General features: G+C 40.5%; 1 protein-coding gene across 1 annotated transcript in view; it reads left to right on the forward strand.

Annotated features, from left to right (window-relative positions):
• Window positions 1–25,765, forward strand: part of LOC128808572 (uncharacterized) — a 141,960-nt gene that overhangs the window by 11,820 nt on the left and 104,375 nt on the right. Inside the window, exon 3 of the mRNA XM_053979888.1 lies at window positions 19,543–20,042. Within this exon, the coding sequence (XP_053835863.1) occupies window positions 19,543–20,042 (500 nt within the window). The remainder of the gene's footprint in view (window positions 1–19,542; window positions 20,043–25,765) is intronic.

A 25,765-nucleotide genomic window follows, 5' to 3' on the forward strand; every position in this document is an offset into this window, starting at 1 on the left:
TTTGAAAAGTGTAAATGCTCATTTTGAGAGAGTAGTTAAGTTCTAAGTTGCATATAAATGCAAGTTTGACTTTTGGGAGAAATTTCACTTCCACTTCTTCCAGATGAAAAGCTGGTGGAGGAGCCCCTGGCACAATTTTTACCTTCAAACCAAGGTCCAGATCCATTAGTTTGACAGTAGGCAAAATAGTCCTCCCAAGAAAAATTCCTTTTAATTTGGGGAAAAATAACAGCATCACCAGTGGTAGTTTAAAATGAATGTAGAATGTATTTCATCATCAGAAGGTACAGTCTTTGGTTTCCCTGTTTCAAGAGCAAAATCCAGTCTCATCACCTCATTTGACTTCTTACTGCATTCACTCTCCTTTAATGCCAGTGCCCAAGCAGTCAGTTCAAGATACTGGTGGTAGCAGGGGTTGGAAGTGAACTACTAATTAAGCAATTAGATCTAGGGAGGGAAGACTTGCTGAGGAGACCTTGCAGAGGAACACAAGGTCTGGGTATATACCACAGAAGTCCGTGAGCCAGATGGTGGATGTGTAGGAAAACTGTGGAAGTGGAGTTAGCTCCTGCTGTTGGCCTTGGGCTTGCCCGAAGGTGCTCCTGCAAGTGGCAAGCAGATTGAAGGCAGGACAGATGCAATGGCAGGCAGCTCTGGAAAAGCACAGAGCATTTTAAAAGGACCCAGATTTAGCTAAAAGCTTTTTGAAAGATAGTGTGATGCCTCTCACCCAGCTGTAATGGCCCTTGGCAGGTGGGTGCTCACTGCTTAGGTTTTCATTTTAGGCTCTCTGTCAAAAAAGAGAGAGAAATATGCAGTCTTAAGCAGCAGCTCATCTGACCTATTTTAATGTGCTGCTGAGGAGGGGTTGAATTGCCCAGAAGTGCATATTTCTGGTCAGATAAATTTGTCAAATGGTCAAATGAAACCGGCTTTTATTCACAGCTTTGGGAAGAAGAGATTTCTGAGGCAGATCCCAGCATGGAAGGAGTGTGGATGGCTGTGGGTTGATTTCATTTTAGTTGCTCTGACCATTATTTAAGCCTGTGCTTTGTATTGCATGAATATCATGCTTAATGATGATAGAAAGTGTCAGGTTCCCCATGTGTGGTGCACAGATGGTCCACAGTGACCCCGATTGTGCATTTAATGTGCACAGAGACCACTTGTACCACACATATGCAGGAGATTTGAAAAACATCAGCCTTGTCACACACATGGTGAAAAGTTGATCTGCACATAGCAGGAACCTGTGATGGAGAAACTATTCCAGCTTGGTCCTTTGTTATCCACAAATCCCAGTCGAATGTATACATTCCTTACGAGCCAAGGGGAGGTATGTGGGGGAACCCAGACACTAGACAGCCTGTCACTAGGAGAAAAAACCCTCAGAGGGATCAGTGAGCTAAACCACCATGAGGGCAGACACTTGAGCTGTGTCATTGCAGGAGAAGTATTTTGAGGGTCGATTTAATCCAGGCTCCCAACAAAGAACAAACTGAAAATTGTATAGGAATCCTACACACTGAAATTTCACCTCATATTTGTCCCAAAAGCAACTGTGTCTTTAGAAAGGTCAGCCAGTATAAATGAGTTTAAATCTATTTTCTGTTAGCTAATCAATTTTTAGTATCTAAAACTGGCTGGTTTTCCTTGGTTCAGCTAATATTTTTCATCAGTTCCGAGAAAAATAAATCAAGGCATGGTATTTTATATACAGTGCTACTATTTTATTCATAGTTCAGAAGAAGGCCTATATTTTTTTGCAAAACGTTACTTTCAAGCAATGTTTCAACCAGCTGTCGTTGATACTGTGCTACCAGAAGATTTTCTGTTTCTAGAGTTTTGTGCAGTTTGGGCAATGTATAAAGTGATAAATCAGTGTGAAACCCGCAGACACTCTAGACTTGTTCTTCTTTAAATTATACCCAAATCAAGTATTTTGGGCCCTCAGATGCTGTATGGCATGTTAATGCATGACTGTGAGGTATTAATTGGTTCTCCTCTGAAATTCTATGTGCTGTTTTGGCAAAACTCTAGAAGACTAGAGAGTTTTAAAAACAGTTTATTAAATTATAGCAGTGCAAACTTCTTCATCCTGTAGACAGTTGTACACTTCATTGAATTGTACCCATGTGTATGACTAGATTTAGAAATGAGAAGTAAAGAAATCCTCACTGACCCACTAATGGGTTGGGATGATTTCTGGACCTGAAAAGCCTGAATCTGATGTTTTCTCCCAGTATAAGGGCACTTCAGGAGGCTGCTTTAACTATTCCACTAGAGAATATGATATGATATGATGTGGGAAGAAAACTTAAAGCTAAGTTAGGTTTTGTGCAAAGTCCTTACAGACTTATTCAAATAAGGCAAAAAACTCTTGTTCAATCAGGGAAGTGGACCTTGGCTTGCCTGAAAAAGAGAGAACAGGAATTAAATTTCTCACTTTATTCTGTATATGGTTCTCAGAGCTATATCTATTTTTCTATTTTTTAGAGAGTTGTTAAAATTGCTCTCATTGAAAATGAAATGTTTTTATTTTGGCTTGCCTTGTTCTTCAGTGTGAAAACAGGGAATAAAATGCTCTGATTTTGGTTAAAACTGTTCATTTTACTCATCTGATTTGAGAATGCCAAATTCTCAAACCAAATTTATTCAAGGAAACCAGAAAAATGAGTTATCCACTCAATCCTCTAGCTGGAAAAGATGAGAGAAAAAAAACCTAGGAATTATTTCATGATGGATCCTGGCAGATTTATGTACAGGATTGTATGATGTGTTTGTGACAGCAGTAGCCTTGAATGGAACAGTCACGATGAGTCTTTACACTCACGTGTTTCTTTAAGTTTTCTCTTTAGGATTTCTTGCTGCCAGTGTGAATAACAGGAGGAAGCTGCAATTCAACTTGCAGTGTCCAGAGATAAGGGAATGATTTTTTTTTTTTTTTTTTTTTTTTTTTTTTTTTTTTTAATGAGAGTGGCTGAAAATTCTGTATTGAGTATATTGAGTAGAGATTGAGGAGCTGTAGCCATGGGAACCAGGCTGATGCTGGTATCTTTGTCTAAAGGAATCAAACATCTCAAAACTCCCAGAAGCATCTTTATAAGAGAAACAGTAGCAGAACTGACAACAGGAAGAAAAGCTATTGATGCTATGCCAGTAGAAACAGGGAATGTCAGGGTTAGGGAAGACTGTGACCATGATTTAACAAGAAATAGATAGTACATACATAAGAAAGTTCCACCAAAACCCTCCCAGAACTCTAAAAGCTGCAAAAGACTCGGTGTACCAGCTGTTGGGAGCATGGGTTTGAATGTAGGAGGGAATGACTCAGTCCTCAATTAAGTGAGTTTTGTGGGTATGAGTGTCACCTGCACGTGTATAGATGGAACAGGGGCCCCAGTTCAGAAAACAGAGTCAGCAGCTTTTAACCCTTGCATTGAAAAACTAACTGCATGATATTGTTTCCCCCTATGTGATAGGAACAGAGAAGAACTTTGGAACCATACACAGCTCTTCTTCAGAAATATGAGCTACTCAAAGCCTGAATACAGTAACATCACAGAAATGTCTGCTTTGATGAGAACTGAGAAATTCCAAGCAGCACATTGTTCACCACCACAGCAAGAGGGAAAATGGTTTCATAACTGTTTCGGAACAAGAGGATCTCTAGGCAGATGGCATTTGGCCAGGGAGCCTGCTCCCAGGAGGCTGATCTCAGAGCATTGTCCTCAGTGCTTTCCCCTGCACTGGGCAGAAAACACACACCAGCAACTCTCCCCACATTTGTGAGAAGTCAACATGTTTCCTTAACACTCATCCTCCCAATGCCCAGAGATGCTCCAGAGCTGGCAGCAAGCACAGACCAAGATATTTAAAAATGAGAACATAAATCCAAAGTTCCCTGCTAAAAGCTTCAGTGGTCTGACTGGCACAGAGGCTGAACCTCTGATCTCACAGATGAAAGGGACTTTCTCTGCTGCACAGAGCTGTGCTGACTCCCATCCAGCACACTCAGGGTATGCAGAGCTCAGCTCTTTGTGCTCTTCATCAACAGTGCACCACAAGAGAAAATCCCCTGGTTAGCTCCCAGCCCATACCTTATGTAATATTTAAATGTAGCAATAGGATACCTGGAAGAAAAAGATCCAAACTTATATGTGCTCTTCCATAAAACAGACTAAAACCTCAGAAGCTGCTAGCAGTAGCCTGACAGGCACTCACCCAGCCAGACATCTAATAGTTTTTAATGCTAATCAATAGAAAAGATTCTGGGAAGTGACCTTGAGAGCTACTGTCTCAGTGTGATATATATTTTGAAGCAGTGGGTGATTCTGATGCTTTAATGCAGTAATTTCTGGAAAAGGATATGTGGAAGGGCAGTGAAGATCTGAAAGGGTGGCATTTTTTGGAGGAAGGTATCCAAAAAGAGGTAACTTCCAGGAGAAAAAAAAAAAAGTTAAAATCCAGAAGACTGAGCCAAGCTGTTTCAGCTGCATTCACAGCCTCTCTGTGAGTTTGTTGAACACTAATTTTATGATCAACTCATGAAACTTCCCTTCCCTGAGGAAGGGATAAGTATTTATCATCACAGAAAAATTTTGAAGGTTTATTCACTATTAGGAGAAATACTGACTTGCAAATGTTTAAAAGAGTAAAAAAGTTGCTTTTAACTCTAAACAAAAGTTTCTTTCCTTTGTAAGCTTAACATTTATTATGTGTTATATAAATGTTACTCAGTATTCCAAGTACTCCTCCTGTGCTGTCTGGTATTTTAAGGACATCTCAATTTTTTAGTACCAAACATATATTATGTCTTATTTTCTCTTCTGCATACAGTTGGACCTTTTGGTTTGGCACCAGACACAACGCAATTAGACTTTGAAGGGTTTGAACCACTGTTAAAGCTATAATAGTTTGCAGCAGTTTCTGTGAAAGAACACGAAGCATTTTTTAATCAATAAATGCTCTGTGACATGTGTCTCTACATTTCAATATCCATTTATCCATATCTTTATTTCTGAGGAAATCAGTATTCCTTAAAAGGAACACACTGTTAAAATGTATCATTATGGTAAGTCATTTTTCATGTGAGGTAGAGAAGAAATTGCAAGAATTTTCATTCCCAGGTGTTAGTATAAGGACATTTCATTTTTTTAACATACTCTTTATTTTATCTGTGAACTTCCATAAAAGTCAGAAGACTAATGTCTCAATCTGTAGAATAAAGTTAATGCCTCAGCTAAAAATATTTTAAAACCTGAAAAATCTGCTTAAATACAGCATCTTGCAAGATATGCTTCTTTAAATTATTTCTTTTGTGTCCTGAAAGCAAAATGAATGTAATAAACCACTAAGCTATCTTAAAGCACAATTTGAGTATAACAATTGTTTGTCTCCTTAATTGCAATATATGAGGTGTGCAATTCCAGTATCTACAGTGAGGTCACTCACAAGTCTGAACACAAACAAGTGTTTAAGTACTTTGTTGGATCAAGTCTTTAAGAAAATTACTGTTGCAACAGAAAAATTAAAGTCTCACTGTTGGGGTTTGACTGCAGGAAATTTAGGATAGGTAATACCACTTACAGAAACCCTTTGTGGTACCTCATACAACGACAGACAAACAGCAATGTATTTTCTTCTTGCTTTGAAATGCAACAAATGTCTTTCTTGCCCCCCTTTTGACTTGTAAATGTCAGAAGTCAAAAGCATGCTCTGACCAGTTTTGGTGTTGTTTTGGGGTTTTTTGTTCTTAATAGTTGATTCTAATATAAAGTATTTTTTATGTCTTTAGAGGATTGAGGTGAAAAAGGGAATACAACACGAAAGGAAGGAGCAGTAAACTTGCATATAGAGGGAAGAGTACCATGAAAAAGAAGGATGAAGAGAAATCTTAAGTATTATCTAGAGAGAGGTGAGGGGAATAGAGGGAATGAGGTATTGTCAGATGAGATATTGTCAGATAGTAGCTGTAAACAATCTTAAAAATGAGGGTAAGGAAGTTTGAATTCTGTGAGCAAGATATGTGTGGGCTGTGGTGCATGAGCCTTAGGTTGGGTAAAGTTTATTTGAAATGGCATCTATTGTAAAGGTTAAAAAAGAAGGGTAATAAGAAGTAGTTAATGCTAACTATGAGAGGATCAGTGTTAGTTATTTTTTATCACATACCCACTAAAAAGGGCTGCTGTTATGAATATTCCAGATTAAGCAAAAAGAATTAGTGAAAGATCAAACCTAATACTGGTGATAGAGCAGTGAGGGAGGCATTTTAGGAAGAAGTAAGAGAAGTTCCATTTTAGAGCTGCTTGACCTTGAGAAACCATGGGAGATCCAAGAGAGAGTACTAGAGAAACAGAGACACAGCATGCTCTGAGAGAAAAAAGGTTTTGGATTTGAGGGTCAGAGGTACTGAGGTGAGAAAGAGAATGAAAATAAGTCATGATACAGGCAAGGCATGGTGAGCAGTACAGGGTGGGAATCTCGAGATGCCCAAGGAGTCACTGAAGACCCCAGAGAGGCTTCATCTTGGAAAATGCAGCCATTGAGTGATCACAGCTGAAAGCATAGGAAGTATATATTTTTATGGAGTGGGGAGGGAGGGGAATGCTGTCAAAATCTCAGGCTTTCTCTCCAGAATGAGACATGCACTGAAGAAAAAATAAAAGAAGCAGGATTTGGGAGAAGCGGGAGACAAGAGAAATAAAGACTGCAAATTATGTCAGGATCAGATGTTAACGAGGAAGAAAATGAGAGAAATGAAAATGAGAGAACTGTAATTTGAGGCCACTGCTATAAAATCTGAAAGGACCAGAAACACTTTCTGGGTTGGGCTATTTTAAACTTTCCTCCAAATAATTATACCCTTGCAGAGTCATGGTGTGTTAATCTAAAATGACGGCTTTTTGTTCCACGTCCGGCATGGTATTCGCGGGTATTCAATGGGATGCGTTGCAGTCCAGCTGCAGGTACAAAGCAAATGATGCATTTCTTTGCTCGAGGCCCTCATTATGCTCTGTAAACAATCAGAATGGAGATTTATTCTCCACTCACTGATTTCCTGCTCTCGGATAAAAGCACGAGGGGCACGTTAGAAAGAAAGCACTAAGACACTGATTATCTGTTTCTCCAAGCCAAATTGGTTTAGGTTTCTCCAGGCCTCCTAGCAACAGCTTTATTATTATAGAGTAATTTCCCCCCAAATACTTCTAAAACAAGTATCAGATTAATGTTTCAGATAAGAAGAAAGTATATTCATTAACTCACAGGGCTTGTCTATTGAAATAAAAGCCTCAAATGAAACATGCAAGTATAGTTTCATTATGATATGTTGACTTTTTCTTGGGGCTTTTTTGTTTGTTTTGGGTGGTTTTGTTTTTGTTTTACATTATTTAAGAGTGAATGGTTAATGATGATCAATATACAATATATCCATTACATAGACAAGAAAAAAAATTCCTGTTAGCAAATATTTTCCTGCAGTATTAGCATATTTCATGTTTCGTTTAATATAGCTATAGATATGAATCACTGCATGCACATGCATCACTTTTGTTTACTTACAAACCAGCTATACTGCATATTATGGTGGAAGTGAACACATATATGAAGAATTTATTAAGGTCTACAGTAATTGCAGTTTCTGTTGTTTACAACCTTATGGCATTCATATTTCTTATGATATTCCAGGACAACTAAGGTATGTTAAGAGAACTGAACTAATCTCATAAATATGTATTCTTTGTTTCATGGTAAATTTTTCAGAAATTTTTATGCTACTCAGATGCATATCTCCTAATAACCATTTTTTAATCCCCAAGTAAAAAATTTATTAAGTAGTCTTCTTTTCAAAAGTAGCTTAAGCACCAAGAAGCTGGTGAGACTTGGGTTCACATGGCAGCTTCTAAAAAAAAAAAAATAAAAATTCTTATTTTGAAAGACAATAAATTCTGAGAAGAGTTTACAAAGATACAAAAGATACAAAATTGAGCACTTCTCTCATTCTCTGATTTTTCTGCTATGGTACAATTGTGATTTTTCAGAAGGAAAAATGTATTGTTTTGGTGGTTTCTCTTGCCTTGACCACAAGTGTCACCTTCCGAGTATCTCTGTGGAGGAATGGTGGATGAAAACTCTTTTTTTTCCCCTTTCATTGTTTTTCTTTGTTGTGGGGTGTCACAGCAATAAGATCTCTGGTGGGGTCAGCAGCTGGTTTTGTAGTGTCGCTTTGTTCAACCACACCATGGTTGAAAAGGACTGATGCAAGCAGATTCTTGAGGACACAGGTTTAGCCAGTGCAGATGTGCTCTTCTTCTGGGGGAATATGGGTGGGTTTTCTTAAGGGGCACACTCTTAAGAGAGAGGAAATGAAGAAGAGGAAATCAAAGTATCTACAGTGTTTCTATGGGACTTGACTAAAGAGGTAGAAACTGTTACATCCATATTGCAACACCAGGCTTCCTGGGTAAAATGCAAAATGACAACAATTTCAGCTGTAAAAGTCTTTTTAGCATTAGAAATATTGCTGGTAATTACAGAAGGTGACTCCCTTGAGGGCAGAGTCAGTTTATATCTGATCCACTGTATTTCTAGAGATGTTTGTTCTGTTCCTTTCCTCAAGAAAAATTCAGGTGATATGCCAAGGCAGACTTGGACTTGCGCAGGAAAATGTACTCTGTAGCCCATTTTGGCCAAATGAGATTTAGCCCCTTCTTAAGAGTGCACTTAATTCAGGTGGAGAGAGTTTCCATTACTCCTTCTACTAGTGGCACATGTAATGACAAAGACTTAATATTAGAAATATGGAATATTTAAAGTTAGTGAGCATACTTATACAGCCAATGTTGCAAAATACTTTGAAGTTTTAAAAAATGAAATCTTTCAAAATGTCAAGATTAACACCTGGCAAGGAATTTGAGGGAATACACAAAGGGAATACATGTTTTCATTAAAAGTCACCTGAGGCCTAGGAAGACTGTTGTTTATAATACAAGATTTCTTATTAACAGTAGCAATTTGTAGCATAATGTAGGATAGCCATTCAGACATGAGCAGTTCTAAATTGAGACTGTATTTTGAACATCGGGTATTTTTAGCAAGGGTACACATTGAATTTAACATGCTCCATATGTACAATACAATAACAACAACAAAAAAAAAGAATTAATAAAAACTTTAAAAAGAAGAAGTATTAGCTTATTTTCCATCTATTAAAATGTGTTTCACGCTTCTTATGAAGGGGATTAAGCACACTATAGTCAACAGTTGTACAATCTTTCCTGCCTAGTATATTTAATTTACTTTCAGCGAAAGGAAGTAGGTGTTGCTACAAGTCAAGCTCAAGTTTAACAAGTTTAACAAAAAGGCAAAGGACAGCATGTATTGCTCCCTCCATCCTTCACTCTGTGGGTACAAACCAAGTTGTCCCTGCCTGGTTTAATGACCCTGCACAGCAATGCACAGAATATGAATGAAAGCAGCTTGGCACCTGCAAACCTCACACATGAAAGCCCCAAAAGTACAAGGGATTTTAGAGAGAGATTAGATTTTTTTTTTTTTTTTTTTTTTGTGAAAGAGCAGTTGCTTTACATGGAGATTTTTGTTACCTAAGGACCTAAGCTTGCTTCTGCATTATTGAAAATACATATTAGAGTACAGCAAACAAGCAATGATTTATTATAGAGTCAAGAGGATTAGCAACATGGCTTTGTCACTTTCTTTTATGAATAAAACACATTAATTACAGCTTTGCAAAACCAAGTAAGGGAGAGCATAATATACTGAGGCAGACAATAAATAAAAGTTGGAAACTTTAGTAGACAAGAATATTCATTTATGTTTCTCCTTGAAATCAACTGTATGCAGCCTTCTTAACTATTTTACACATCTCTGAAGAAACTTGTTTAATGTAGTACTGAATCTATTTGAAGCTGAATGTACATCTTGAATATATGTTTAAATTTAAATCTGCATTATTAACAACAAACAAATATTTCTCTAAAGGTTAATAGTGTTCTCTCCATGTTTCTTTAATAGAGTATGAATATTAAATACACCTGGTCAAAAATCAGGAAAATGCTTGAGTGGTAGTTGAAGTCTATTATTGAAAATGTGAACTAAGCACAAATTAAGTTGGAGGCATGCCTGAAAAAGGATGGTTTATGTTTTTGAACTCAGGTTGTGCTTTTTGTCTTTATTAAACATTGTAAAATTAGGAATTATGATTGCAAGTAACATTCCACCTATAGTTTGTGACAATATACCATTAAATATTGCACAGTGGTTCTCCTGCAGCTGTGAATTGTATTAGGCCTTTTTTAATGCGGTATAAAACACAAGAATCCAATCTTTCTTCACATGCACCAATAGTTCCCATCACTTCATTCACGTAAATTCTCCTTGTTGCTAGTGAAAAATAGCTGATGAGTAAAGTAGGATATATCCCAGTATATGGTACCTTTAATAAAGCATCTGCCATTTGAACAACTGGGAATGACTTCAGGAGTAATTTCTGAAATTCTGTAAAGGAAAGACTAAGTAAATTTTTTTTTAATTAAATAAATCTATTTAAAGAATAAGTAACATTTTTATGGACAAGTTTTTGTTGCAAATTATATTTTCAGATTCTGTAACATAACTATAATGCTATATCATATCTTTGTAGAGTGCAGTTTTCCTCACAAAATACCCCAATCTTTTATATTTATTTTACACACCCTTTCAAAGATAAATTTAGAAGGCATTGCCATTTTTACAAACATCTACAACAGATCTGGGTAGTGTGAAATAAATACCTGCATTGCTGCACTCAGCAATCAAGTAAGCAATATATAAATCCATTAGTTAATCTATTAAATAATAAGGTACTACATGCCTAGCTTTGTGTAGTGCCTTCCAGCCAAGATTTCCTGACAATTTACACACTTGACAAGACCTTTTTGCAGAGGGCCTGTGAAATGAGGAAATAACAAATATTCCTTCAGTTCCTGGAACAGAAGTACAGAAAAATTGTTTTCAAAAATGGCATCTCTGTTCCCAGCCGTGGAAAGGCAAACATTTGGAGGATGTTTAGCACCAGTGGCTGCTCTGGAAGTGGAGCTGAGTGCTGTCCCTACCCTGCTATACCCAGTCTTGGCTCCATCCCTTTTTAAAAGCTTAATGTATGGCTTTTCTGCTGCATCTAAGTCTTATAAACAGTCAAGCACAGAAAAGAGGCAGTTGAGGCTCCACCTCCTTAATGCAACATTAAAATCCTGTTGTTATTTTTTTTTTATGTGGATATTCAATGTGTCTCTTCCATGATTTATGCTATTTAAACATGCTGATTTGCATACTTTTCCTGTCATTGTACTCGGTAAATTGAAAAAGTGTGCTGACTGATGTGAAGTTTTATCTGACAACTCTTCTATGTTAAAATGCTGCTTGGAAGTGATAATGAGACCACCACTGCATGGGAGCTGATACTCTTCAATGGCTTCAGCCATTGACCGGTTCTGGAAGTTCTGCATGTCTCTCTCTTCTGTTTTTCTGATGTAAAATATTTCCTTTTGGAAGATACTTCAATGACTTCAAAGATTTGTTCCCTGCTAGATTATACCTGCTCCTGCTTTAGAAGAAGATAATTGGCAGTGCTGAATAAAGAACGCAGGAAAAGTACATACCATCTTATAGCTTATTGGTCTCATTGCCTTTTCCAGTCTACAGATAATTATCAAAGAAAAGCAAAAAGCGGAATGAAAATACAGTCATGGACTTCACTGGAGTCTATGAAAGAGCCCCACAAGTTCATTCAACTGTCTTCCCTGGAATAAGTAATTTCTTGCTGAAAAATGACATTATTCTTACAGGGGTTAATCATAATATTTGTTTTATGGTGTGACTTCATCACCATCCAAATTGCTTCTACACTACACATACCCATGATCCCTCCTGATCCTGCAGTACATTTTAAATACCTTTACAGAATCTTTTTTTACTTGCAAACTAGTGTCTCACAATCAGTGGGACTTCATTACATATCTGTTTTACAAAAACCACATTTATTTAATAGGGTGCTGAAGTCATTATTGTCTGTGTATAGGAATTCAGATTAGAGTTTATAAAAACTTTCTTCTTTTTTTCTGACGTGTTACACTGTGATTCCTTTCGTCTTCAATTTTTTCTCTTCCTTTTTCAGAAATTTTATATTACTTTTGATCCATTTGTATGTCTATATTCTCTCTTTTAATAATCCCACTCCTTTTTATCTTTATCAGCTTATTTCTGCTTGCTTTTTCTCCTTGTCATGGTTATTCATTTATCTCCTCTGTATATGCACTCATTCCCTTTCCTTCTTTTCAAGCTAACAAATGTAGACTGTATTTACAGACTGGATTTTTTAAAGAATAACATATCAAAGTCAGACTACAAATATTATTTATGCCTGATGTCAGTTATTCACTGCTTGTCACTTTCAATGTACACATCACCAAAGAGCCTCCACTGACACTCTGGCCCAAAGTATAAAACCTCTACCATTACATTTCAAAAAATAACAAATCTTTTCATGCCTGAGCTGTCAAAAGAAGCTCTTGGAATAGCCAGCATAGACACAGTCAGTATCCCCACACACAATATAAGTATGATCAAATACCTACTAGCAGCAAGAGCTGATGACTCTGCTCTTGGGTGTCAGCCCTTTCTGAGCAGCTTCAATGCAGCAACATGGATTGATTTTCTTTTTCTTTTTCTTTCCCCAATCTGCCCTTGCCAGGGTATTTGATGCATTCTTCAAAGCAGGGCCTGGGAGTAGCAGTGCTTGGGTTGCAGCTGCAGCTCCACTGGAGGAACACTGCAGGTGAGTGCCAGGGTGGCGTTGCACATTTGAGGTTAGACAGTGTATAAGGCCATGTTGAGCTGCCTGTTGTTCTGCTTGCTGAAGCCACGAGAGAAAGAACAAGCAAGACTTGGAAAGTGGGGTAGTTTCATGTTCTGCAGAGCTGCTTTAAAAAACCTCTCTCTGACACCACACCATAGAGGGACATTGATGCAACTCAACCTGTGCCCTGGTAGGACCCAACACCAGCTGAGGTGCAGAGGTAGGGAGAGAATTTTGCTGCCAGCTCTAAGCCAAAGGGGAAGCGAAACCTCTCATGCAACTTAAAACCATCAGTCTTCTGGATGCCTCTTGATGAAGACTGGGAAAAAAGTGGGAAAGAGCTGGTTCAGGGAAGCAATTCTTGCAGCTTCAGCTCTTGCGGTTCTTCAGAAAGAGGTATCTGTTCCTTCCAGCAAAGAGCTTTACTGAAGAGGAGAAAAAAAATGAACATAACAGTAAAGGCATACATAGTCCCATGTGGTAACCTTATATTTCAGACTTCAGCTAAGATTTTTGTTTGTCACATTAGTGTGTTAATGTAATTGCAAAGCACTTCAGTACAAGCAGACTGCCCTCATACTTACAAAATTGTACAGATACAATAGATGCCATGAAATAAACATTTTCATTAATCTTTATTTTGATTTATCATAGTTGTTTAAACAAAAAGTTATTAATTTCTACATATAACTCAGTTCATGCTCATCTTTTAATATTCCTTCTTTTTTTCCTTAACTGTTCTCAAGATCCTTGAGCTAACTCCCTTTTCTGAGGAAAACAACAAGTAACTACATCTTTAAAAAAGGCTAAATAAAGCTTTCTTCCAAACACCACTTTCTGAATTAATGATTTACCAATCCAAACCCTGTTTAGTTCTTGAGAGCTTGGTGTGTTGTTTTGCCATTTTCCTCTGCTATTCTGAGCCAGTTCTGTACCTCACACAACACTTAAATGATGGAGAGACCCTGAAATCAGACCTCACTGCTTTTTGGATTTATTCACACTCAAACATCCACACTGCAGCTTATCTGGCTTGGACGATACTCAGCCACACTCAGCAATTTTGACCCCTCTCAAATTTTCTAGCTCCTGGGATTTAAGGGAGAAAGCCATGCAACAGGCAGTGGCTCCTGGAATCCCTCTCTGCTAATGTTTGCTGTGTGCTGTAAGATCTGCTAGATCTTTCTCATCTCCTCTGCTAATCCAGACTTCCCTGATAGCATCACTTGGCTTGATGAGCTGAAGAGAAGAAACGCCTGCACCAGTGTTTGAGAGCTGTGCAACAGCCAGAGTGCTGCAGGCTGATGTGAGCACAGGAGTAGGGTGGGGGCTTTTTCCATGGATGAATTATGATCTGTAGTTTAGTGTCATCACATTTGCTATCTGTTACTGATTCTCTTGTTAGTGCCATTCCCTAATGTGGTCGTGAGTGTGTTCCTACATTCCTCTGGTACAATACTGAGAAATGTGATGCTCTGTGGTTTTAGTTCTTGTAATGAGAATAAGGCAGTTCTCCTCACACACAAAATTTGTAATTATACAAGACTATATCATGTTACTGGCAACTAATTAAAATTCTCTGTTGAAATGACATTACTTTATTACACATCATTTACATAAAATGTCAAAACTAGCATGATAGTTGCTTTCATACAAAAAATAAGCCTATTTCTGTAAGTGAAAGCAACAAAATTACAGCAATTTTAGTATCAGTATTTTAATATATTATATATTATAGTTTATGTGGTGTGGTCAGAGGTTTTTCCACATAAAAATCACAAAAAGGGAATCCTCCCTTTAAAAAATGTAAGCGACTATCAATTTTGTCCTCTGCATTTATTATGCAGATTAAATAAAATTCAAAAAACATTAAATGTCAAAGGGTGGGGGGAGGGGGGGTTGAACTTATAGTATAAGTTCATATTTTGCTCTATATCTTTAGAGCACAGGGTACACATTATAACTAATTTACTCTCTTCCACCACTGAATAAGTGATGTTATTATCATATTGCATACAGTTAAACTGAGACAAGAAATTGAATTCCTTCTGGCCAGACGGTAAGTAAAAGGCTGGTGCTGGGATGAGGACACAAGACTCTTTGGAGCAGGCTGAATATCAGGATATCACATTTATTTCTCATTTACATGATAGGTTTGAATATTTCTAAACTAGGTAATAAGTAGCTTTTTCATCAGGGATCTGTAGAAGACATTGGTGAAATCAAGCCACAGTTGGCAAGGTACCTACCTGTTCCTTGACAATATTATGATTTTGGTAACATATAAAACTGATGAGAGGGTAGCATTCCCTTGGCAGCACACTGAATATGCCACAAGACACATAACCAATGAGTATAATTTGCAAATGTGTATGGAGAATCAGTCTTGACAGTTTTGTTTACAAAGGCAGGCAGCTATTTGCTGATAAGAGATATGACATGCTATTCATCTTGCTGCTACTAAGCCAAAGGGATTGCAACTATGATAACAAACTGTTAGATTTGATTGTTAGAATGCTTATGCAATGTGAGTAATAAAGGGTGTTTAAAAGCATATCTCATTTGTTCTTGGGCAATCATATGGCATTTCTTATAATAATTTTCCTGGGACTCTTAAAAGGACAAGCTAATTAAAGAAAAGATATCTGTCTGGCTCAGCTTTAATGGGTCTGTGTTCTCTAAGTAGGTGTATGTAGGAAACAGGAGCAGACGTGCCTTTATTTCTCTGCTTGCATGGGTTGAGGCAGGATGTAAAGTGACACAGTCATGGCATCACATCTTTCAGGTCCTTCATTTTTTCTGGCATTACCTCCATACACCTTCAAAAACTGGAAAATAAACAGTCCTAAAGATAGGACAAGGGTAATGGCTTTAAACTGAAAGAGGGTAGGTTTAGATTAGATAAGGAAGAAATTCTTCACAGTGAGGGTGATGAAACACTGGAATAGGTTCCTATCCTTGAAAATTTTCAAGGCCAGGTTGGACTGGCTCTGAGCAACCTTGTCTACTAGAAGGTGTCCTTGCTTATGGCAGTGGGGCTGGAACTGGATGACCTTAAGGGTCTCTTTGAACATAAACCATTATATGATTCCAAGTAGTGCTGAGACCTTCAAGAAGCTGAGGAGGAGGTTTCTGGCTTGTTTCTTTCTCTTACTGAGCACCAGAAGAATGGGTCAGCATGACTAACACCTCTCCTTTGTCATCAGCCCCCTGCTTCAAACAATACTGAAAAAACACTTTTCCCAGCTCTCCTAAATACCTGCACCATTTATAGCCTGAGTAACATGTTGCTCACATGTTTTCTTACAAAGCTTATGATCAAAGTAAAAAACCCCAAAACTTATATAATACTATCCAGAGCAAATACAGGACTAGAGAACCCAGCCACATTTTTGTGAAATATTGCTCACTGAGCTTTGTTGAATGTGTACATACAACTCAGTAGTGTGCAGACACAGGCTGATCCAGCTGTGATTGCTAAAGTAGTGTTTTGTCTGGCCAGCTCACTCCCACCTCAGCAGGCACAGCTGAGGTGACAGCTGGATAGTCTGAGCAGGCAGACCAGGTTGACCATCAGAGATCATGCACATGCTTCACTAATGGATTTAACTAATGCTGAGTGTACTAAACTACTTGGTGCGGGGGGTGAGGGGGTAGCTGCTGCAGGTTACAACTTGTAACCCGTTGTAACAAGTTGAGCTTGTGGATGACCCCAGCTCACACCTCCTGGTCAGTAAACTGGAGAGAATATTTACAAGGATAAATATTACACACCCTTACAGGGGTAGGGGCAGCTAGGAAGGCTGCACCACTCAGTACTTGAGTTGCTGTGGCTTATTCAGCCTGAGTGCTGCAGTAATTCAGGCAGCAGTCTGCATTTTTAAATGTATTTGAGCATTACACATAAGTCTACATAAGGAAGACATATCAAAACCCCAAACTTTCCACAGCAGGGATTTTAGAGCTAACAAGTGGAAAATGATTGGCTTTGTTCTCAGTCATTCTTACAGTTACAGGTGACTTTGTGAATAGCATATACTGTGCCAAACTAGAACTGAAATCCTCTTTGAATGCAAGCAGGCCTTAGGTTTAGCAGCAGCTGTGAGATGGAGACTTACTATTAATGGCAGATTCAAGTAGCGTGAACAATAACGAGGCTCTGTTTAAGGTGGACACAGCTTGTCTGCATTAGAACTGGACCTTGAGAACCTGCGTTAATTAACACGATTTTAAGTGGTGTCAGCTGATTCTGAGTAAACCAGTTGATTAGAGCAAGAAATGTTTTATTCTTGGTCTTACAAGAATATGGATTTAGGAAGAGAATTATGATCAATAGGTGGGGTTTTAATTTTTTTTATCTCAAAACATTTTGAAAGTTGTGAAATATTTTAATGGACTGAGAGGATTCACGCATTTTTTAATAATCTGTTATTTGGAAAGCACAAAGAAGAAATCAGTCTGGAATGTGATAATTTTATGTTCATTTCCAGGGGTTCTTAACTTAGTTCCAGACAACACAATTTCTTATGGACAATTTTTACTCCTACTTAGCAGCCTTATTGAACAAATTTAATTGGGTACGTGCGTGGTTATAAAATTAGTTTATTGTCTTAGGTATGATTTATAAATCTGGGGTTATAGTGTTTTTAAATACAAAGGTTCATGCACGAGGATAAAAAGGCGCATTTAATGTACCCTTAAATGTCATCTTAGGGCCAGGGTGCTGGTTTCATTAAAAGGATCTGGCACTTTTTGATGAAGTCCATGGGTGTTCATGATGAGCTACAGCTTGCCTTGCAGTGGGAGGACCTCTCACCACTGCTTCAATGGGTTGGTCATCTGTCTGAGGCTTCTGTCACTAGTCTTGACAGTGAAAACAAAGATAATTTTTTAGTAGCTATATTAAAGTGTGAAGCATTAATTGTATGATTCCATACTTTTTCCCAGATGCAGCAGCTGCACAGTGTGGCATAATTTAATAAAGTTATTCATCATCTGATGCCTGGGTGTGAAAAATTTACCAGGTAGTAGTGTAAGGTAGCGTAAGTAGTAGTGTAAGTAGCATAAGTACCAGGTAGTAGCGTAAGTAGTGTAACTCCATAGTTCTTGTTTTGTCAGAAAGGGCACAACAGAACTGCTATACATGCACCTAGGCTTTAGCAAACATCTGCATATTCATCTGAAGTTAAAATATTGATAAGCCTCTGTTTTAACTAGGAATTGGGAAATTTCCTGGCCAGAACAGGTCATCTAATTTCACATTACAGTTGCATTTACTTACTCCTCCCCTTACTATGTACATCCAGCCTAAAGAATGAAGGGCACAATGCACATCCTGTAAAAGTTGGCCGCAAGAGGTGGGATGCCTGTGGATTGGACATGTGACAAATGACTATGCCATTGTGTGGCAGAGGCTCCATTCAGCACACACTGCAGGGCTGATGGTTGGCTTCTGGCCCTAGTGCATAATGCAGCAAGCAGATCTCACCATACCTAGGATGTATCTTACACCTCTAGCACACTGGCTTTATTTAAGCCTGACTTTATTTAAGGCAGGCTTCTTCATGCTTATTACACTGTTTTACATTTTCAGACTTTTTACCCCCAAACACATAATTTTTTAAGATAAAACAACAACAAAAAATATTCCCCCCACAACACAGCGACAGGAATAAATGTTCAAATTCACATACCCTTCATTCCCTTTTTCTGATGCAGCTATGCTAACACGTGCAAGAAGCAGAAGGTCCACGTGGGTAATGCGGAAGAGCTCACATGCCACAGGTTCCCCTCCTTCCTCACATACCTCATGGACCATGCAGAAAATTTCTAGCTAATTAGCTAGGGGAACTGATAAATCATCTGCTTCTTTAGAGCACAAAAATGCAACATGGCCTAGTACTAAACCTGAGGAGCTGGCTTAACATCTAAAGCCCTGTGCTATTCTGCCCCTCTCAGTCTGGGAAGCAGAACTCTGCATAGTGAGAGCTCCCAGGTGGGATCTTTTAACTGCTGGGGCTTAATGAACATTATGTGAAAAGACCTTTTAAAAAAGGCTGCTTAGAGTTTACTCCTGGTTATAACAACCCTAGGGTAGTCCACTTTTGTTGCTGCCTTCTTAAGAGTCCACTTGTGGATATACAGTGACTGCTTATTCCACCTCTATGCAAACGACTAAAGTCTAACTATCCTTCAGAGAAGGCCTCATAGAAGGGTATTTTTGTCAGTTTCTTCTAAGTTAGATGCGAATGAGGGGAAATTCTCCCACTTCCACTGTTTTAACTGGTGTGACAGGACTGCATGTGTTGACCTCAGGTATCTGACCTGAATGTCTAAATCGGTAAGCTTGGAGAAGATTTATAGGATGAGCACTAAAATACGGTGAAAAAGAAAAAAAAAAAGAAAAAAAAAAAAAAAGGAGCTTTGAGAAGAGTACTTTAATTGGACATGTAGATCAATATGATTAGCTACGTTTGAAAGATCTGTAACCTACCACAGACAATGGGGCAAAGGTATATCTGAAATTCGTTTTTCAATGCTTCTTGGTTGCTGCCAAGCACAGAATACTAAGATACCGATCTTCGCGATGCCATCTACCCTGAGCAATGAAAAACCCACCCTTAATTTAACAGGAGTCACCAGTCAACTCCTGAGGCATAAACAGGCAGCTGAAGCACCGCGCGTAGGCTGACTTTAGTGCTGGATGCCGAGCAGCGTTTGGCACAGGTGGAGGAGTTTTCATCACAGACTCCGGTGAAGTTGCTCCGCGTCTGCCAGTGCCGGAGGAACAATCTCTGTGTGGGAGAAGCGCCCAGCACGCCGCCCGCCCCTCCCGGCGCCGCTCGGCCGAACAAAGACGGCAGCAGCGAGTCTGCTTTGTGCGGCGCGGGTCGGGCAAGGGGCGAGCCCAGCGCCCGCCCCGGGCTCCCCGCCCCGCCGGCCCGGCACGGCTCGGCTCGGCTCGGCAGCGCTTCGGGAGGAAGCGCCGGCTGCGCGGCGGGCGGGCGGCTGCCAGCGGCCCGGGCTCTCTCCGCCCCCGTCTCCTCCCCTCCGCCGCCGATCCTCCGCCCCCTCCGCCTTCTCCTCGCGGCGGCGGCGGTGGCTTTCTCGGCCCCGGCTCCTGGCGCTTCTCCGCGGCTTCACCTCGCTCCTCTCCGGGGGCTCCCGCGCCGCGCTGGCCAGGACGGTAAGGGCGAGGCGCGGCGCCGGCTCGGGGCCGAACGCGGCTCCGTCCCGCGGCTCCCCCGCTGGCTGGGGGCGGCCCCGGGAGCGGGGGCGGGCGGGACCCCCGCGCTGCCAGCCCGGCGGCTGTCTGGCGAAGGGGCTGCAGCGGGGCTGGGGAGCTACGCTGCCCCGGAACCGGGAGGGGGGCTCGCCCCAGCCGGGGGCTTCAGCAGGAGCCGCCCAGCCCTGCCCAGCCCAGCCACGCTGCCGGGGGTCGGCGGGCGGGCGGCTCCCGGCGGGGACGGAGCGCAGCTCCGTGGGGTGGGTGTCGCGGGTGGTGCCCCACCGGCCGAGCCGGCTTCGGCCCCCGCCTCCGGGGCGGCGGCTCCGACCCTCAGCCCGCGAGCGGGTTCGCGGCGGAGCGGGTAGGGCGGTTTGGCTCGTCTGAAATGCCTCGCTAAATGGCAGGGGAAAGCATATGGCCCAGGAGAAAGCCGCTGGAAGCGATAGCTGTTGGACTCCTCCGAGTTATTTCCCCGAGTCGGTGCGTAGTGAGAACTTCCTCCCGGGATGCCCTTTCGGGGGGATGCAGGGCTGAGCACATGGCTGCCTCCCCTGGGTCTGCCCCGCGTCTGTCACAGCACCGCCAGCCAAGGGGCCTGCCGGCGCCTGCTCTCCTTTCGGAGTGCTAATCTGACCTCAAGACAAACTTTAGCTGGGCGAGGGAAGGAGACTGCTCCAGAAGGTAATTTACTTAAACGTGTTGGGTTTTTTCCCTGCTCGTCTTCCTTCCTTCGCTCAGGCCAGGCATCTGTGAAAAGGAGGGAACGCAATGGGATTATCTGTGTCTAAGGGTCCAATACGTATGGCTGCTGATAGTGCAGAGAAAAAGGTTAAAACCTGCAAAGACTTGGCACTGGCAAATTAACATCTCTAGTGAATCGTAGTGTTAACTTTTTAAGGTTGTATTTTATGGTCCTTTGCATGTTGATTGTTCCTTGTGTTTAAAGTCTCTAGATACTCAGATATTTAAGGATGAAACATATTCTTTGTGCTTGCAATGACAATGCTGTTGCATTTTGTAAACATCAGGACAACTTTTATCTTTAATGTAGACCCTTTTATCACTCAGCTGTACTGAGCTGTACTAAATACTTGTACTGTTTGTATATCTGGCCCTAGTTTGTTGGGTGGCTTTGCAAAGGTCACTTCAGTTCATCCAATAGAGGCATTTTTTGTAAAATGGCTGTATTGATTTAATGTGGTACAGGGTCAGACTTGGCATTTATAAATTATTTCACATTTGTATTTGTGTGCTATAAGAGCCATGCTTATAAAGCAACTATTCCTTAGTTGTGCCTTAAAGCCCACTGGCAGATCTTGGTGTGTGGTGTACAGGAAGGAGGTATGCAGCTTTATGGGCGTCTGATGTTAAGTGTCCTACTTATTTAAAAATGTTGAGAGCTCTAAAAGGGTCAGTGTAATCCATACCACATGTGTGCTCAACTGACCTAGAATTAACAGGATAAAACACTTTTAAGCACTTCTGGAGTGAAAGGTAGGACACTGTTTCCTCGTGCATGGCTAACAATGACTTGCTTTTTCGAGGTGTCCAGTGCCATGCTCCCCAGTTTGGAGCGTGGCAGAACACCCACCCTGCTGCTGGAAAGGCTTGGCTTAAACTGGTGAGACTGGTCATGAGAGCAGAAGGCACCAACAGCCTGGAGGTGCTCCATGGGGAGATGGGCATGATGGTGGTGGATGCAGAGACCACCATCAATCCTTCATGGATGGTGGGCAGCCCTTGCTGTGGGGCTGTTGGAGCTGACAGAGCTGCGTGCCCTCTCAGGGCCCCCATTTCATGTGGGTTGGTAACTTAGCATGTCAGTTGATATTTCATGCTGCAGTACTGAGTTTCCCCTCTGGCTTTCAGGAGGCAGCAGGCAGGTGCCGGTGTGCTGCCGTGTAGGTGCAGGCATACCAGGAATGTGGTGGTGAGTGTGATTTACTGCCTCGATGGGACTGATAGCCTGTGCCAGCAAATTCACTCTGCTTCACAGAAGGCCTAGGCTGCCTTCATGCCAGTGCATCCATGTTAAGCAAATTGTATTACAAACTAAAGTTAAGAGGGAAACCATGTTTTCCAGGTTCTTGTGGAGATCATTCAGTGTCACTTTGCTAGAGAGGCTCTTTCTGTGTTGTGTTGTAGCAGTTGGCCACCTGCACCCTCCTTATCTGCCCCTCTTAGGCTTGTGGTGACCATGCTGAAGATCCAGTTGTTGGTGCACTTAATGTAGGTACAGTCTTCCACTGGATGTGAGATGGTTTTCTGTTAAAAGTTCATGCTCCTGTTTCAAAATTTGGAGGTCTGAGGTTGATTTACTGAGGCAAAACTGAATCAAATTGTAGGACGCAACTTTGCAAACATGTTTTGATTGCTCAGAGCTACAGAGCTCATTTTGGATAGTGTGCTAGTGTGTAAAGGGAAGGTGTTTCTCAAAAGGGCTTTTGTAAGTATGTTTCCCAGTGCTGACTACTTAAGTTAGAAGTCAGTACACTGAATTTTCATAGGGTAGATTTTGGCCATTCATTGTAGTGGAATGCAGAGTAAATGAAGGCTTATGTTTACAGCCTGCCCAGAACTAGAGGGTGTATCTTTAAATTCTGGAACATCTCTGGTCTCTCACTGGCTGACAGTATGTCTTGTTTTCTGCTGCCAGATTATGGCTCCCTTCCATAAGGCCTTAAGCACATGTGTTAATCAGCCACAAGTTAATAATTTTGAATCAAACTGAAGGGTAAAGTACATGTCAACTACAAAGTGTTTTTCTTTCAAGGAAGCTTTATTTTAGTAGGACAAGTTCTGAGAAGTTAGAAGAACTAGTTTGTGTTGTCCATGGAGCTAAAGGCCTGTAGGAGTTGGAGGTTTAAATAAATAAATAAATAAATAAAAAGCGTGGAGTGTCTTAAGTGTAAGATACAATAGCTGCTTGGAAACGGCATTTTAAGAAGAAGGAAAAGCTTGCCAAGTTGGGCTGTAGACCTTGCTATGAGAATAAGATACTGCAAGTTACCAGAAAACCTAAAAGGAATGAAGTAAAGGAGAGGATTGATTGTTGGAGGGCAGAAACTGCAGGGATAGCATATGAAGTGCCAAAAGCTAGAGGATGAAGAAATTTAAGATGAAGAGAGGGGAAAAAAAAGAAAAAGAGCAGAAGAGAAATTGGCTATGATGTTGTAAGGACCAGGCTGTTTGAAAAATGCTTGATGCCTCTAAAATTAGCACTTCTTGTTTTAGTTGTTTAGTTTTAGATATGCATGAGGATTTGAATATGGGAGAAAGATAGGGTGGCAAATGGAAATGACTGGAATAAATGTCTTATGTCTGCTCCCAGTTAAACTAAGTCTAAGGGTCTCTGCTTTTGGGATCTGAAAGAGCTGATGCAGGGCACTCTAGCCAGGTTAAAAAATAGAATTGGGTGTTATCCGTGAGGCTGAAGGTAGCAGTTGTGATAGCAAAAGATGTATAGTTCCATTTATTTTAAAAGGAGAAGAATATCTTCACACCTTTTATTCTAGTCACAATAGAATTCAAAGATTTGGAATAAATTTGGAATGGAAAAAGTAATTAAGTATACAAAGGTAAGTGGAAAACAGGATAAAGAGCATCATGTATTTGCCACAATTAGGTCATGGGAGACTAAAGTCATATTACTGGTTAAATACTGAATGTCCTAGACAACAGGAGCAGAAGGCTTCAGTTCCATGTATATACACCAAAAATAACTAAATTGGAAGTGTGAGGCTTAGCTAAAGGTGTCTCCAGAAGGAGAAATGATGAGTTTGCCTGCCTGAATAAAGGAATTATTCATGCCCTGCATCAATATTAGGGGGGAGCTGGTCTTTTTACTTCACCATACTGGCTGAAATAACTATATGAGAAGGATGATTGCTGATGAGGCCAAGCTGGGAAATGTAGTCAGCACCGAGGTAGATTGGATTATTGGACAGGAAGAATTGAGTGCCTGTGATGACTGAAACAATAGGAATGTCAGGAAGTTGAGTAGCTCTAAAAGCAAAGTTATCTACTGAGTGATTATTAAGAACACATCTGCTATCAGCTGGCAAGTCATCCCTTAAAACAGGTTTGGAGGAAAAGACCTGATCGCCATAGACAAACAGGGATGACTCTTATTTGATAGTGACCATAAAATGGGAGCAAACATGATGCTCAGGAAGAGCTCTTCAGTGAAGGTAGACAAGTTATTAGGCAAGGCATTAGAGTGACTTTATATCAAATACTGTACATAGTTCTGGGCACTTATGTATAGGAAATATTAAATCCTAGTGGAACATGTAGGTGGATGTCCAAGCTACAATGATCATGTAGTGTGAACAGTCTGGAGTTAGATGAGAGACCAAAACTTAAACTATTCTGGCTTTTGTATCTTACTATCCTTCTCCCAGAGAAGGGAGATAGCAGCTGCTTAGACATTCCCTGGGGCTAATTCTTGGAGGAGAGGAAGGGTCATAAACTGAAGATTCATCTGTGATTTTGGGTTAAAAACTTGGTGTACAGGAGGGTAATTTGATGGATGAGTACAGGAATAATGCACATGGGGAATTTGAAAGGAGTTTTCTTACTGTCAGATTTTGGATGCCTTCCTAGCTGTAAGTATCCTGAGTCCCAGCTAAGTATTGAAGCTTACATGTGACTGTTGAGGAATGGAGCAGTTCAGGTAACTGAAGCCACTATATTTTATGCTTTGGTGTTCACAGTTAATCAACAGAAATAGAAGTCACTTCAGTGAAGGAGGTGTGATAAGCAGAAGCACTTATTTTTGTGGAGCATGTGTTGTCTAGTCACATGATGGTGTATGGAATTTATAGCAAGTAAAGACACTTATCTATGACATTAGTAGCTATTTTGTTCTCTTTTTAGTGCATAATGGAGTGGAATGAAGCTTAACTCATAAAATATTTAGGATAACCACAAATTAATATGTGTGGGACAGAAAATGCATAAATGGACATGCAGGCTGGAGGTCAGGTTGACTGACTTGCGCCCATAAATAAATAAAAGGGTTCTCCTGTCAAATGAGTGCCTGTCTTTATCCTCTGCCTGATTTCATACTCTCTGGTCTTAGGAGTGTTTCATGGCTCTGGCTGCATCCTCTTGTTGGGGGCTGTGCTCCTGGGAGTAGGAGGCTGCCTGGGGAGAGATTTGGGCAGAGCCCTGTGGGGTAGATGAAGTACAGAGCTGTTGGGGGGACGTGTGCTTGTCTTTGGCTTCGTTTTGTAGTACCTGACCGAGGTGTTGGTGCTGAGCTATGCAAAGCCTAATGCAACATAACCACTTTTGAGGTGAGGAAATTGAGGTATGAGGTGTGCCAGTTGAGACACACTCTCTCTAGTGACAGTGTTGAAGACTTGACTGGTACATGAAGAGACATGTGCCCCATTGAAAGTGTAAAGGTGGCGTGTGTGGTTTGAAGGCTATGCCATGTTGAGTTTGTTTGAGCTTTGCCATAGTGTCAGTCTCTCTCAGTTTATAAACTGTCCTGTGGCTGGTCTGTGTATGCCCACTGAAACTTCTGGAAGTTTTGAGATGACTTCAGAAAGAAAAAAGAATATGTCACCTGTGTGAATGTATTCTGAGAAGAACCATTGAAAAGATAAGGTGCTTTGAGTGTGTTTGTACATCAAAGCAAGATGAATATTTTGATACTGCTTTATGACTATTTA

The sequence above is a fragment of the Vidua macroura genome, chromosome 1 (assembly GCF_024509145.1).
Source record: "Vidua macroura isolate BioBank_ID:100142 chromosome 1, ASM2450914v1, whole genome shotgun sequence".
NCBI classification, from domain to species: Eukaryota; Metazoa; Chordata; class Aves; order Passeriformes; family Viduidae; genus Vidua; species Vidua macroura.